The 14,970-nt window shown below is 40.7% G+C and overlaps 1 protein-coding gene across 1 annotated transcript in view; it reads left to right on the top strand.

Moving 5' to 3' along the window:
* The first annotated feature begins 507 nt into the window (after window positions 1-507).
* ATRNL1 (attractin like 1) overlaps window positions 508-14,970 on the top strand; it is an 852,984-nt gene continuing 838,521 nt past the window's right edge. Inside the window, exon 1 of the mRNA XM_033181738.1 lies at window positions 508-1,180. Within this exon, the coding sequence (XP_033037629.1) occupies window positions 891-1,180 (290 nt within the window). The 5' untranslated portion in view covers window positions 508-890. The remainder of the gene's footprint in view (window positions 1,181-14,970) is intronic.

Genomic DNA, 14,970 nt, shown 5'->3' with positions numbered 1-14,970 from the left:
CTGCAGACGGCGGACGGGAAGGGCTTCTTTTCTGCTGAAGCTGCGAAGCCCGTGTCGATCTCTCATTTGTGGGACTCCAGGGACGCGGGGTGCGAGTGGGCCCGGGGTGCCCGCACGGGCCGGGGGCACGGGCACGCGGGCCACACCTGGGGGGCCTGTCTCCCGTCAGCGCGCGGGCCAGGCGGGGTGGGCGCGCGCGGGGGGAGTCCCCGGTCCCTGTCAGGGGCGGGGCGAGACCAAGGCGCCCGGCCTGTGGGGGGGAGTGTAGGCGCGCGCGAGGGCGGGGGGCGGCCCCATGCATCGTCGGCTCCAGGCGCTGCCGCCGCTGCAGGCTCGAGGCACCGGAGACAGAATGACTGCCGGGGCGCCGCTGGCCGCCGAGCGGACGAGGCGGGGCTGACCGCCACCTCCCCGATCGCCCCCTTCCGCGTTGGGTGCGCCCACTTCTGGGCTCCCGCTCGGCCCCCGCCCTCCCGGGCGCGCGGCGCTCGGAGCCGAGGCAGTTGGCGCGGGCCGCGGGCGAGGCGGGGCCGCGCGCGGGGTCCCCTCCTCCTCCCGGTCAGGTCCCCTCAGGAGCGCCGGGCGCAGTCTGCGCCTCCCGCTCCCAGTCTCGGGCCCGGCCCGGGACGCCGCGGGTGTGGGGTCGGCCCGCTAAGGACAAGGTCAGGATACTGGGTGGCGGCGATGCCCGAGTGCAACTGGAGGCAGCCGAGCGGAGGCGACGGCGGTTGGGATCTGTCCCTCCTGACCGGGGAGCGGGACTGGGACGGTCGCCGGTGAGGAGGAGGAGAAGCGGCGGCGGAGAGGTTTTCTGCGGCCGGAATTTCCCTCAACTGCATCCCTGTCGGCGCCCGCGAGCGCAGTCTCGCCGGGCAGGGGCGCCGGGGAAGATGGAGACTGGGGGCCGGGCCCGCACTGGTCCCCCGCAGCCGGCGACCCCGGGACTGTGGAGGGCTCGGCCGGCGGGCGGCGGCGGGGGCGCCTCCTCCTGGCTGCTGGACGGGAACAGCTGGCTGTTGTGCTATGGCTTCCTCTACCTGGCGCTCTACGCGCAGGTGTCCCAGTCCAAGCCGTGCGAGAGGACCGGCTCCTGCTTCTCTGGCCGCTGTGTCAACTCCACCTGCCTCTGCGACCCGGGTTGGGTGGGGGACCAGTGCCAGCACTGCCAGGGCAGGTTCAAGTAAGTGCCTTCGCCAGACCCCGAACCTCCAGCCCTGCCTCGCTCCCGTCGCGGCCTACCCCGCCCCCGTCGCGGCCTCGGATCCCCCGGCAGGGAGTGAACCGCAGCGCGCAGCGGGAGCGGGCGGGAGTGGGTCCCGCGCCGCGCCCCCTCCAGCCCCGGGGCGCCCCGGGAGCGCTCGGGCCCGCGCGGGAGTCCTGACCGACGGGAGCTAAGCCTTTCTCGAGCGTTCCAGCTGTCCGCGTTCCAGATGTCCGCAGCGACTTTCCGCTGCTCAGCACGAACATTTTCACAATCTGTTAGGATGCCCAGCACCATTTTCTTAGGAGTATATTTTAAAATCGGAAATTATCTAAGTTACTCATGAAATACATGCGCATTGTGAAAAATTCACAAAAGTGTAAAGGTTCAGTTATGATCCACCAGTACCTCTGTCTTCCCCTATCCTCCTCTTCTCTCTGGAGGTGACCCCTTCTAACATTTATTTAGTCATCATAGTGATCTTAATAAGTAGAGTTTATGATGGGCTTGCTAAGTGCCAGACACTCTTCTAAGCGCTTTATGTCGATTTTCTCATTCATTCCTTACAACAACTCTATGAGTTGCTGAATTATGCTGGATTTACGGAGAGAAATCGAGGCGATGCATTTAAGTAACTTGGCCAGGATTACACAGTAGTAAGGGCCGAGTTATGATTCCAAATCAGCTGGCACATTCTGGAGCCAGTACACACTCCAGAATGTGTACTTTTGACGAATTTGCTGTGTTGAATTTGCTAGGACAATCTTGAATTGAGAAATACAAAGGTTACTTTCGGTTAGATAGAAGGATGAAATACTCGGACGTTTTTATGTGGTGAGGATAATGGATTTTTTTCTAATCGATTAATTCACTATCAGCTTTTGTGCGGGAACATCACTTTGGCTTATCTGAAGCTCCAGGAGCCTGAGAAGTTTGCTTCGCTAAAGTGAAGGTACTTTCTTCGTACTGGTTGATGTTTATTACATTCTTGCCTCATATAACAAGCAATGGGTCAGTGTAGGGGAGTAGCAAAAGTCAGTTAACGTTGGGGCAGGATTCTAACAACATGCGGGCAACAGTCATTAAGAAAGTCAGCTTCTTAGTCTTCTAGATACTTAATATGAAGTTTGCTGGCTGGTTAGTGGCTCTTGAATATTGTAGATTACTGATATTGTTAGGCTGATAGCCAAAATCTAGGTGAAATTTCTCTTGGGCTCTAGGGCAAAGGTAAGACTGGTTCACCTTATTAATGTATTCTAGGACAATTTCCTGGAGTTGTAAACACAGCATATTTCCTTTTTTTTTTCTTTTAAAAAAACGTACTGTTGCTGATTAAAATAAATGTCCCTTAAAACTCAATGTAAAAATGTATATTTTTAAAATGGCACTTTAAAATTTTAGGTAGACTCTATGATTTAAATTAACTAGTAGGTTTTGGAAGTGAAATCTTGAAGTTTTATGAAATTTATGCAATAGGTTGAAATTTTTCTAGGGTTTATACTTTAAAGTTAGTATGTAAGGTAGTTTTAAAAATACTTTTTAAAAAATTAGGAGAGATGCTGATTAAAAGTTTCAAAAGTGTTTCAAGATGAGGAAAGAGATCTTACTGAATTCTGCTTGTTAGTTGCTTTTTTTTTGCTTGTGTTCTTAAACGTTTGCTATGACACAGTAGCATTCAGCGTCTTTTCCTAGCAAGAGAGAATTTTGAACATATAAACTGGTCATCAGCAGTGAAAAAGCCTCATCCATTTTTTACATTTTTTTACATAAATAGGGAGAGTGCCTGATTTATATGTAATTTAGGGATATTGGCCTTTGTGTGGGTGGTTTTGCTTCGTTTGTCTAAAGAGGACAAAAATTGCTGCAGTCCTGAGAAGCTTCACATTTAGAATACATTTGAAAGTAGTGGAACTTGTTAATCAGCTGGATCAGCAGCCTGTGACCTCACTAGCAGATGTCGCCCCAGTTAAAAAGATCACAGATCAAGTTAAAACTAGCTTAAATAACATTGAGAGGCGGTGTTCATAAACAAAATACATGAGTGAGTAGAAGAATAGATATTTGATGTAGATACTGTTAAATAACGATAAATCCTGAGCTAATCATTTGAGTATTCGTCATTTCCTTGGAAGCTGTTATTTCCTAGAACTCATTGTACTCTACTGGGTAAATGCGTTTGCATTTCTCTGTAGAATACAAGCTATTAATTAGAGTAAATATAACTGGTGTAACTATCTGTGTTTTATTATGTATACTCTTAGGGATAAAGAACACATTGGTATTTAATGTTAAAGAGAAGGATTATATTTAGTAGAAAATAATTCTTCTTGGTAAAGTACATGCAAATAAACCTATGAAAGGTTTATTTGAAGATAGTAGCTTGTTTTACCTGGCATTTGAAGTAATAACACAGTGGGAAAGACTTTAACTAGAAAATCTCACTTCACTAATTATCTTGAATATCTTTTTCTAAACTGAAGTATAGCAACCTTACAAACAGACATCAAAAATGATTGATCAATCTTGGTAAGCAGGTGTCAAAATTAATTGGTTAGCTCCATGGTAACTTAGCTTTTTTTCTACTATAGGGATTTCGCCAGGGAATAAAAGTGTTCTTCAAATGCTTCTTGAGGATAGAAGATTGATAGTTGGGGGAAGAAATACAGAAGCAAATATAGTATCAAAAGTGATACTTCAGTTCTCTTAGCATTGATTCCAGTCTTCTGTTTCCATTTGAAAAGAATAAAGCACTCAGAATAACAAGTCATTCCTTCCTTACACAGGTAAAACAAAAGGAACATTGATTTTTCAGTCAAAGCTAGACTAAAGGATTTGGAATTGAGAATAGGAAAATATATTTGAAGTATAATAATCAAAGATACAGACTGTAATTCAAATTGTATTTATTTGAATAGTTCAGTATAATGTTAAGCAAGAAAATATTTTGCTATAATCTCTTTGAATGACATTCTCTATTAGAAGGGAGTTCTTGAGAATTAATTTTGTAGAGTAGTTGAGATTTATGTAAATTTATATAAATCTAAAGAGTATTGCTCTTTATATTAGTCAAATATTAAGGGGTATATTTTTACCCCTCTTAGGTTAGTCAAATTTGGATACTTCATTTCACACATTTAAAATGGAAGTATGCTGGGTACTGTGGCTCAGGCCTGTAATCCCAGCACTTTGGGAGGCCAGGATGGGAGGATCCCTTGAGCCCAGAAGTTTGAGGCCAGCCTGGGCAAGATAGTGAGACCTCATCTCTACAAAAAATGTTAAAAATGTAGCTGGGCATGGTGGCACACATCTGTGGTCACAGCTACAAGAGAGAGTGAGGTGGGAGGATTACTTGAGCCCAGGAGGTTGAGGCTGCAGTGAGCTGTAATCGTGCCACTGTGCTGCAGCCTGGGTGTCAGAGCAAGACTTCTCAAAATTTTATATATACATATATGAAACATTCTATTTGTGGTTACAGCAAAATGAAGATATAATGATATAATGTCAGGAATTAGGTTATTGTAAACAGAAAGGGGCAGAATTAAGTGTGTGAACTCTTCCCCCAAGCTGTTAAAAATATATGGATATGGCCTGGCGTGGTATCTCATGCCTGTAATCCCAACGCTTTGGGAGGCCGAGGTGGCCGGATCCTGAGGTCAGGAGATCGAGACCATCCTAGCTAACATGGTGAAACCCCATCTCTACTAAAGCTACAAAAATTAGCTGCGTGTGATGCCACACATCTGTAGTCCCAGTTACTCAGGAGGCTGAGGCAGTAGAATCACTTGAACCCAGGAGGTGGAGGTTGCAGTGAGCATCGATCGTGCCACTGCACTTCAGCCTGGGCAACAGTGTGAGACTCTGTCTCAAAACAAAAAAACAAAAAACGAAAACAAAACAAAACATATATGCATATGTAAATACATATATACTTGGAATCCTTTTTACTTGTAAGGAAACTGACAGTAACTATAAACTTAAACTGAATGTTCCCTGTCCCTAAGACTTCTTTATTTCAAAGTTTTATTCTAAGGGATAATTTATATCCATGGATTATTTTTACATTATTAAAGTATATAATCACACAGTAGGAATTTAAAATAATTTAAATTGAGTGTTTCTTAGGTTCTAAATTGATAAGGTAAGTTACTTGTAGTAGCATGGTTTTCAAGAACACGTGTCTGCATGATTTGGCCCCTTTAGCTGATTCAACTCATGCCTCCTTTCCTCTGCCCCGACTGGTCTTTTAAAGTTCCTTGAAAGTGTCACATTCTTTTTGGCCTCAGTGCATTTTATACACAGTTACTTCTGTGAACTCTTTCCTCTCTGGTCTTTGCTTGGATGATTATTGATCATCCTTCTAATCTTACCTTAAATACTAGTTTCTAAAGGAGGCTTGTCTGACTCTTCACACTGGGTTACCCCTTATATACTGCCCTGATAACACTATTTTTCCTTCTTAGTATTGTCAAAAATGAGGTGTTTAATTATAATTTTGATAGTTATTTCAACAAAATTTTTAAGAGATTGAAGTATAATTGTCAAAATAAACAGCACAATTTGAAATGTACAATTTATTTATCACACTAGAAAGTTTCCATGTGTTTCCTTTGTAAACCCTCCCTTTTCCAGTTGCCTATTCCTATCTCAGGGCAACTATTGATCTGCTTTCTCTCACTATAGATTTGTTGGCATTTTCTAGAACTTTTTGTAAATAGAATCATACATTATATACTTCTTTTTTGTCTGACTTCTTTTACACAGCATGTTTATTTTGAGATTCATTCATGGTGTATTAGTAGTTTATTCTACTGCTGAATAGTGTTCCAGTGTCTGGATACACCATAATTTGTTTATCCATTCAACTGCAGAGGGACATTTGGATTGTTTCAAATTTTTGGCTGTTCCTTTTAAAGCTGCTATGAAGTTTCATGTGGAAGTCTTTGTATCTTTGTATGGATATATGTTTTCCTTTCTCTTGGGGAAATACCTGAGAATGGCTGGATCATATGGTAAATATATATGTAACCGTTAAAGAAACTGACAAACTGTTTTCCAAAGTAGTTGTATCATTTATGTTCCCATCAGCAGTAAGTCTGTTCTATCTAGTTAATTTCATATCCATATCAATACTTGGCATAGTCTTTTACATTTTTGTGATTCTAATAAGTGAATGGTATGTTATTGGGTTTTAATTTGCATTTCCCTAATGACTAATGATATTGAGTATCTTCTCATGTGCTTACTTGCCATCTGTATATCTTCTTTAATAGGCATCTATTCAAATCTTTTGCATGTTAAAAATTTTTCTTATTGATTTTTGTGAGTTCTTTACATTTTCTGGATTACTAGCTTCTTACGAGCTATATCATTTGCATATATTTTCTACCAGTCTGGCGCTTGTCTATGAAAACACAATGAAAAGAGAATGAAGTCTCTTGACAGTATTTTTCAAAGAATCTAAGTTTTAAATTAATTCCAATTTACCATTTTTTTCTTTTATGGATTATGCTTTTCATGTTGTGCCTAAGAAAACTTTGCCTAGGCTGGATATTGTGGCTCATGTGTGTAATCCCAGCACTTTGGGAGCCTGAGACAGGAGGATCACTTGAGTCTAGGCGTTTGAGACCAGTGTGGGAAACAAGGCAAGACTGTGCCTCTACAAAAACATTTGAAAAATTAGCTTGCGTGGAGGTGTGCCCATTTAGCCCAGCTGCTTGGAAGGCTGAGATGGGAGGATCACTTGAACACAGGAATTGGAGGCTGCAGTGAGCTGAGCTGTGATTGTGTCACCATACTCTAGCCTGGGCAACACAGCAAGACCCTGTCTTTAAAAAATAAAAAAACATAAAAATAAAAAAAAGAAAAAAGAAAACTGCCTAAACCAAGTTGATAAAGATTTTCTTTATTTTTTTTTCTCTAGAAGTTTTGTAGTTTTAGATTTTACATTTAGATTTATGGTCCATTTTAAGTTAATTTCTATATATGGGGAGAAGTATGGATCTAAATTCAGTTTTTTGACATATAAGTATTTGTTTTAGCACTATTTGTTGAAAAGAGTATTCTTTCTCTGTTAAAGTAGCTTTGTACCTTTGTTGAAACTATTCATATATTTGTGTTTCTATTTCTGAGCTCTGCTTTGTTTCTTGATCTCTTTGTCTATTTGTATATCAGTACAACAATGTCTTGATTATTGTTTCTTTGTAAGTCTTGAATTCAGGGAGTGTTTTTCAGTTTTGTTCTTTTCCAGTTATTTTGGCTACTCTGAGTCCTTTGTATTTCCATATGAATTTTAGAATCAGCTTGTCAGTTTCTATAAAAAGCCTACTAGGATTTTGTTTGTAATTATGTTGAGTCTATAGATCAGTTTTGGGGAAAATGAATACCTTGTCAATATTGAGTTTCCTAACATGGTAGGTCTGTTTATTTCTTTAGTTCTTTAATCTGTCAGCAGTGTTTTTAGATTTTCAGTGAATAGGTGTTGCACCTCTTTTGTCAGATTTTTCCCTAAGTAGTTAATATTTTTGGATACTATTGTAAATGGCGTTTTTTAAACTTTCAGTTTCGATGGTTGCTCTCATACTGAAATACAACTGATTTTTGTATGTTTGATTTTTTTTATCTTGCAATCTTGCCAAACTTACTTGTAGATTTTTGTAGATTCCTTATGGTTTTCTACTTAGGTGGTTATATTGTTTACAGATAAAGATATGTTGACTCCTTTTTTTGCAATCTGGATGCCTTTTTTTTTTTCTTGCCTTATTTCACTGGTCAGAACCTCTATTACAGGGGTGAATAGAGGTGATGAGAGTGGTCAATCTTACTCATGATTTAGGGGGAGATATTTGATCTTTAACCATGAATTATGATGTTATCTGTAAGTTTTTTTTTTTTTTTAGATGCCTTTTATCACATTGAGAAAGTTCCCTTCTATTCCTAGTTTCCCAAGAGTTTTTACCAGTGATGGAAACTGGATTGTATTAAATGCATTTTCTGTGTCCGTTGAGATAATCATATGATTTTTTCAAGTTTGTTAACATGGTGAATTATGTACATACTTTTTGAATGTTAAACCAGCCTTACATTCCTAAGATAAACTTCCTCTGACACAATATGCTTTCCTTTTTGTTTTAGGTTGGATTTGGTTTGTTAAAGTTTTATTTATAATTTTTGTATCTGTGTTCATGAGAGATACTAGTCTGCACTTGTCTTATAATATATGACTAGTTTTGGTGACAAGATAATGCTAGCCTCCTATAATGAACCCCATGGGACTCTTGATCATTTGCTGGAAGAGTTTTTATGGAATTGGCATTATTTTTTCATTGGCGTTTGGTGGAATTCACCATTGAAGCCCTCTAGGCCTAAAGTTTTCTTTAACTCCAAATTCGACTTTTATTAATATAAATCCAACTTATTTAATATACAGAAGGCTATATGACTAGAATCCTTTAAAATTTATTGGCCAGAATATTGTCTATCTTGGTAAGTATTTTTTTGTGCGTGTGAAAAGAATGCGTATTCTTCCATTGATGGGTGGAGTGTTGTATACATTTCAGTTAGTTCAACTTGGTTGATAGTCTTGTTCAAGTCTTCTACAACCATTCTGATTTTCTGTCTGTTTTTACCACTTATTGAGAGAAGGGTATCTTCAGTTATAGTTTTGTATTTACCTGTTTGTCCCTACAGTCTTATCTGTTTGTCCTTCATGTATTTTGAAACTATGTTATTAGGTGCATAAAATTTTGGATTATGTCCTCCTGATAAACAGAGCCTTTATCATTATCCAATGACCATTTGTTGAAAAGACTATCCTTTTTTCATTAATGTCTTTGCACCTTTATTGAAAGTTAATTGGACATCTTTATGTATATTTATTTTTTGACTCTTTTCTGTTCTATTGATCCATATCTCTATCCTTTTGCAAATTCCTCACTTACTTTATTAGTGTATGTGTGTGTGTATATGTATATATATTTGAGACGGAGTCTCACTCTGTTGCCCAGGCTGGAGTGCAGTGGCGTGATACCGGCTCACTGCAATCTCGCTTCCCGGGTTCAGGTGGTTCTCCTGCCTCAGCCTCCTGAGCAGCTGGGATTACAAGCACATGCCACCACACCTGGCTAATTTTTGTATTTTTGGTAGAGATGAGGTTTTGCCATGTTGGCCAGGCTGGTCTCTAACTCGTGACCTCAGGTGATCCACCCACCTCAGCCTCCCAAAATGCTGGGATTAGTATATTTTTATAGTAAATCTTGAAGTTAGATAACAAGATTCCCCCAACTTTATTTTTATTTTTGAAAATTTACTTGGTTCATTTTGTTTTTCATACACATTTTAGAACAATTTGTCAATTAAAAAAGTCTTGCTGGGATTTTTATTGAGATTGTGTTGACTCAGTAAGTCGTTTTGAGGAGAATTGACATGTAAACAATATCGAATTATCTTGTTCTTCATTGCAGTATGTTTTTTCATCTATTTGGGTTTTCATTGTTTTTTTACAACATCTTTTGTAGTTATCAGATACAGATTCTGGGTATATATATTTAGTTAGTTTTTTTTTTTTTTTTTTTTGAGATGGAGTTGTGCTCTGTCACTCAGACTGGAGTACAGTGGCATGATCTTGGCTCACTGCAACCTCCGTCTCCTGGGTTCAAGCAATTCTCGTGTCTCAACCTCCTGAGTAGCTGGGATTATAGGTGCCTGTCATCACGCCTGGCTAATTTTTTGTATTTTTAGTAGAGATGGGGTTTCACCATGTTGGCCAGGCTGGTCTTGAACTTCTGACCTCAGGCAATCTGCCTGCCTCAGCCTCCCAAAGTGCTGGGATTACAGATGTGAGCCACTGCACCTGGCCATATTTTTCGATTTTACACCGAAGTATTTTATGTTCTTTGAGGCTGTTGTAGTTGGTAGTATTTCTTTTAATTTCAATTTCCAGTTTGTAGACTTTAAAAAAATAATAAGGGAAGATTATACATGACTTTATGCTCATAAATTTTAAATAAATGAAATGGACCAATTCCCTGTATCATACGGATTAACAAAAGTAACTCATGAGGAGGTAAATGAAAAGAATATTTCTATGTCTGTTGAGTAAATTGAATTCAAGTTGCAAAACTTCATACAAGGAAAATGTCAGGCTCAGATGGCATCACTGGTAAATTTGACCAAATGTTTAAGAAACAAGTAATACTAACTCTACAGAAGTTTTTCTAGAAAACAGAATAAGAGAGCATACTTTGTACCTTATTTTGCAAGGCTGGCATTACCATGATAAGAAAACCAAAAAAAGACATTACCAGAAAAGAGCAATAACTCTCATGAACACAGAAGCAAAAATCTTTGACAAAGTATTAGCAAATCATATCCAGCAATACATAAAAAACATAATACATTGTGACCAAGTAGGGCTTATCCAAGTAGTACAAGGCTGACTAACCATTTGGAAATCTTTCTTTGGTGATACTTCGTCTCCCATATCTCTTTATTTTTTATATTTGTGGCTACATTATAGCTGTATATATTTATGGGATACATGAGATATTTTGATACAGGTATACAATGCCTACTAACCACATCAGGGTAAATAGGGTATTCATCACCTCAAGCATTTATCCTTTCTTTGTGTTATAAACAATTCATACTAATTATACTTTTTAACCCATTAGCCATCCCCATTCCCCCGCCCCAATACCTTTCCCAGCCTCAGGTAACCATCCTTCTACTCTCTATCTCCATGAATTCAATTGTTTTAATTTTTAGCTCCCAGAAATAACCGAGAACATGCAATCTTTGTCTTTCTGTGCCTGGCTTATTTCACATAATATAATGACCTCCACTTCCATCCATGTTGTTGTGAATGACAGGATATCATTCTTTTTTATGGCTGAATAGTACTCCCTTGTGTATATGTACCACATTTTATTTATCCATTCATTTGTTGATGGACACTTAGGTTGCTTCCAAATTTTGACTGTTGTGAATACAGCTGCAGCAAACATTGAAGTACAGCTGTCTCTTCAATATACTGATTTCCTTTCTTTTAGGTATATACTTAGCAGTGGGATTGCTGAATCATGTGGTAGCTCTATTTTAAATTTTTTGAGGAACCTGCAAACTGCTCTCCATAGTAGTTACACTGATTTACCTTCCCACCGATAGTGTAAGAGGGTTCCCTTTTCTCTATATCCTTGCCAGCATTTGTTTTTGCCTGCCTTTTGGATATGAGCTATTTAACTGGAGTGAGATGATATCTCATTGTAGTTTTGATTTTCATTTCTCTGATGATCAGTGATGCTGAGCACTTTTTATATACTTTTTGACATTGGTATGTCTTCTTTTGAGAAATGTCTATTCAGATCTTTTGCATATTTTTGAATTGGATTACTAGATTTTTTTTCTTATAGTGTTGTTTGAGCTTATTATATATTCTGGTTATTAATCCCTTGTCAGAATGATAGTTTGCAAATATTTTCTTCCCTTCTGTGGATTGTCTCTTCATGTTGTTGAGTGTTTCCTTTGCTGTGCAGAAACATTTTAACTCGATGTGATCCCATTTATCCCTTTTTGCTTTGGTTGCCTGTGCTTGTGGGGTATTACTCAATAAATCTTTGCCTAGTCTCCAGGTGTCCTGGAGAGTTTTCCCAATGTTGTAGTAGTTTCATAGTTTGAGGTCTCAGATTTCTAAGTCTTTAATTGTTTATTGTATATGGTGAGAGATAGGGGTCCAGCTTCATTATTCTTCATATAGATATCCAGTATTCCCAGCATAATTTATTGAGGAGACTGTTACTTCCCCAGTATATGTGCTTGATACCTTTGTCAAAAATAAGTTCATTGTAAGTATGTATTTATTCTGGGTTCCCTATTCTGTAATTGTTCTGTGTGTCTTTTTTTTTTTTTTAATGCCAGTACCATGCTGCTTTGGTTACTATAGCTCTGTGGTATAATTTAAAGTCAGGTAAAATGATAGTTCCAGTATTGTTGTTTTTGCTCAGAATGGCTTTGGCTATTCTGGGTCTTTTTGGTTCTGCATAAATTTTCGGATTTTTTTTTTTTTTTTTGAGATGGAGTCTCGCTTTGTTGCCCAGGTTGGAGTGCAGTGGCTGGATCTCAGCTCACTGCAAGCTCCGCCTCCCGGGTTTACGCCATTCTCCTGCCTCAGCCTCCCAAGTAGCTGGGACTACAGGCGCCCGGCACCTCGCCTGGCTAGTTTTTTGTATTTTTTAGTAGAGACGGGGTTTCACTGGGTTAGCCAGGATGGTCTCGATCTTCTGACCTCGTGATCCGCCTGTCTTGGCCTCCCAAAGTGCTGGGATTACAGGCTTCAGCCACTGCGCCCGGCCAGGATTTTTTTTTTCTATTTCTGTGAAAAATGTCATTGGCATTTTGATATGGATTGCATTGAATCTGTAGATTGCTTTGGCTAGTATGGACATTTTAACAATATTGATTCTTCCAATCCATGAGCATGAAATATTCCATTTTTCTGGTGTCTTCTTCAATTTCTTTGATTTTTCCCCTGCCTAGAGATTTGTGGAACTTTGAACTTCAGAGAGATGATTTAAGGTATCTGGTAGAATAAATTTCTAAGCAGCAAAGCATTCAAGATGTGACTTGGGTGCTGTTAAAGGCATTCCATTCTAAAAGGGAAACAGAGCATAAAAGTTTGGAAAATGTGCAGCTTGACAATGAGATAGAAAAGAAAATCCCATTTTCTGAGGAGAGATTTAAGCCAGCTGCAGAAATTTGCATGAGTAGTGAGAAGCCAAATATTAATTCCCAAGACAATGGGGAAAATGTCCCCAGGGCATGTCAGAGGCCTTCAGGGCAGCCCCTCTCATCACAGGCCTTGAGGCATAGGAGGAGAAAATGGTTTTGTGGGCTGGGCCTAGGGTTCCTATGCTGTATGCAGCCTAGGGACTTGGTGTCCTGTGTCCCAGCTGCTCTAACTATGACTGAAAGGGGCCAAGGTGTAGTTCAGGCTGTGGCTTCAGAGGGTGCAAGCCCCAAGCCTTGGCAGCTTCCACGTGATGTTGAGCCTGTGAGTGCACAGGAGTCAAGAATTGAGGTTTGGGAACCTCTGTCTACATTTCAGAAGATGTGTGGAAACGCCTGGATGTCCAGGTAAAAGTTTGCTTCAGGGGTGGGACTCTCATGGAGAACCTCTGTAGGTCAGTGTGGAAGGGAAATGTGGGGTTGGAACCCCCACACAGAGTCCCTACTGGAACATCGCCTAGTGGAGCTGTGAGAAGAGGGCCACTGTCCTGCAGACCCCAGAACCGTAAATGCACCTACAGTTTGCACTGTGTGCCTGGAAAAGCCGCAGATGTTCAATGCCAGCCTATGAAAGCAGTCAGGATGAGGCTGTACTCTGCAAAGCCACAGGGTCGGAGCTGCCCAAGAACTTGGGAACCCACCTCTTGCATCAGCGTGACCTAGATGTGAGACCTGGAATCAGAGGAGATCATTTTGGGGCTTTAAAATTTGACTACCCTATTGCATGGGCCCTGTAACCCCTTTGTTTTGGCCAATTTCTCCCATTTGGAATGGCTGTATTTATCCAATACCTATATCCCCATTGTATCTAGGAAGTAACTAGCTTGCTTTTGATTTTACAGGCTCATAGATGGAAAAAACTTGCCTTGTTTCAGATGAGACCTTGGAGATGCTGAAATGAGTTAAGACTTTGGGAAAGCATCATTTGTTTTGAAATGTGAGGATATGAGATTTGGAGGGGCCAGGGGCAGAATGATATGGTTTGGCTGTGTTCCCTTTCAAATCTCAATTTGAATTCTATCTCCTAGAATTCCGATGTGTTATGTGAAGGAATTACCCAGCGGGAGGTAATTGAATCATGGGGACTGGTCTTTCATGTGGTAGTCTCGTGATAGTGAATAAGTCTCACAAGACCTGATGGGTTTATCAGGGGTTTCTACTTTTGCTTCTTCCTCATTTTTCTCTTGCTGCCACCATGTAAAAAGTGCCTTTTGCCTCCCACCATGATTCTGAGGCCTCCCCAGCCATGTGGAACTGTAAGTCTGGTTAAATCTCCTGTTCTTTCCAGTTTTGGGTGTGTCTATATCAGCAGTGTGAAAATGGACTAATACACTTGGTAATTTATAATTAATAGAGATATATTGGCTCCTGATTCTGGAGGCTGGGAAATCTAAGATCAAGAGGCTGACATCTTGTAAGGGCTTTCTTGCTGTATCATCTTGTGGCAGAGGGTAAATAGAGGGTCAAGGGGTAGGCAAAAGCATTCAAATCTCATCCTTTTATAAGGAACCCATTCCCCTGATAATGAACTCACTCTTGGGGTCGCAGCGTTAATGCCCTCATGGTCTAGTCACCTCCCATTATGTGCCACCTCTCAACACTAATCCAGAGTCTTAACTCAGTCCAGCACCAACTCAAAAGTCCGAAGTGTAGGATCTCTTCTAAATCAGATATGGGTGAGACTCAAGACACAATTCATCCTGGGGAAAATTCCCTTCCAGCTGTGAGCCTGTGAAATCAAAACAAGTTGCCTACTTCCAAAGTACAATGGTGAGACAGGTATAGGATATACATTCCTGTTCCAAAAGAAAAAAAAGGAGTAACAGACCCCAAATAAGTCCAGAACCCAACAGAACAAACAATGTTAAATCTGAAAGCTAGAGAATAATCTTTTTTGACTTCATATTTCACCTTCTGAGCACACTGGGATGAGGATTGGGCCCCCAAGACCTCAGGCAGCCCAGCCCTTAGGCTTTGCTGGGTTGAGCCTA

The sequence above is a fragment of the Trachypithecus francoisi genome, unplaced genomic scaffold, assembly GCF_009764315.1.
Source record: "Trachypithecus francoisi isolate TF-2019V2 unplaced genomic scaffold, Tfra_2.0 Contig01579, whole genome shotgun sequence".
Lineage (NCBI taxonomy): Eukaryota > Metazoa > Chordata > Mammalia > Primates > Cercopithecidae > Trachypithecus > Trachypithecus francoisi.
This window is presented reverse-complemented; position numbering and strand designations above follow the sequence as displayed.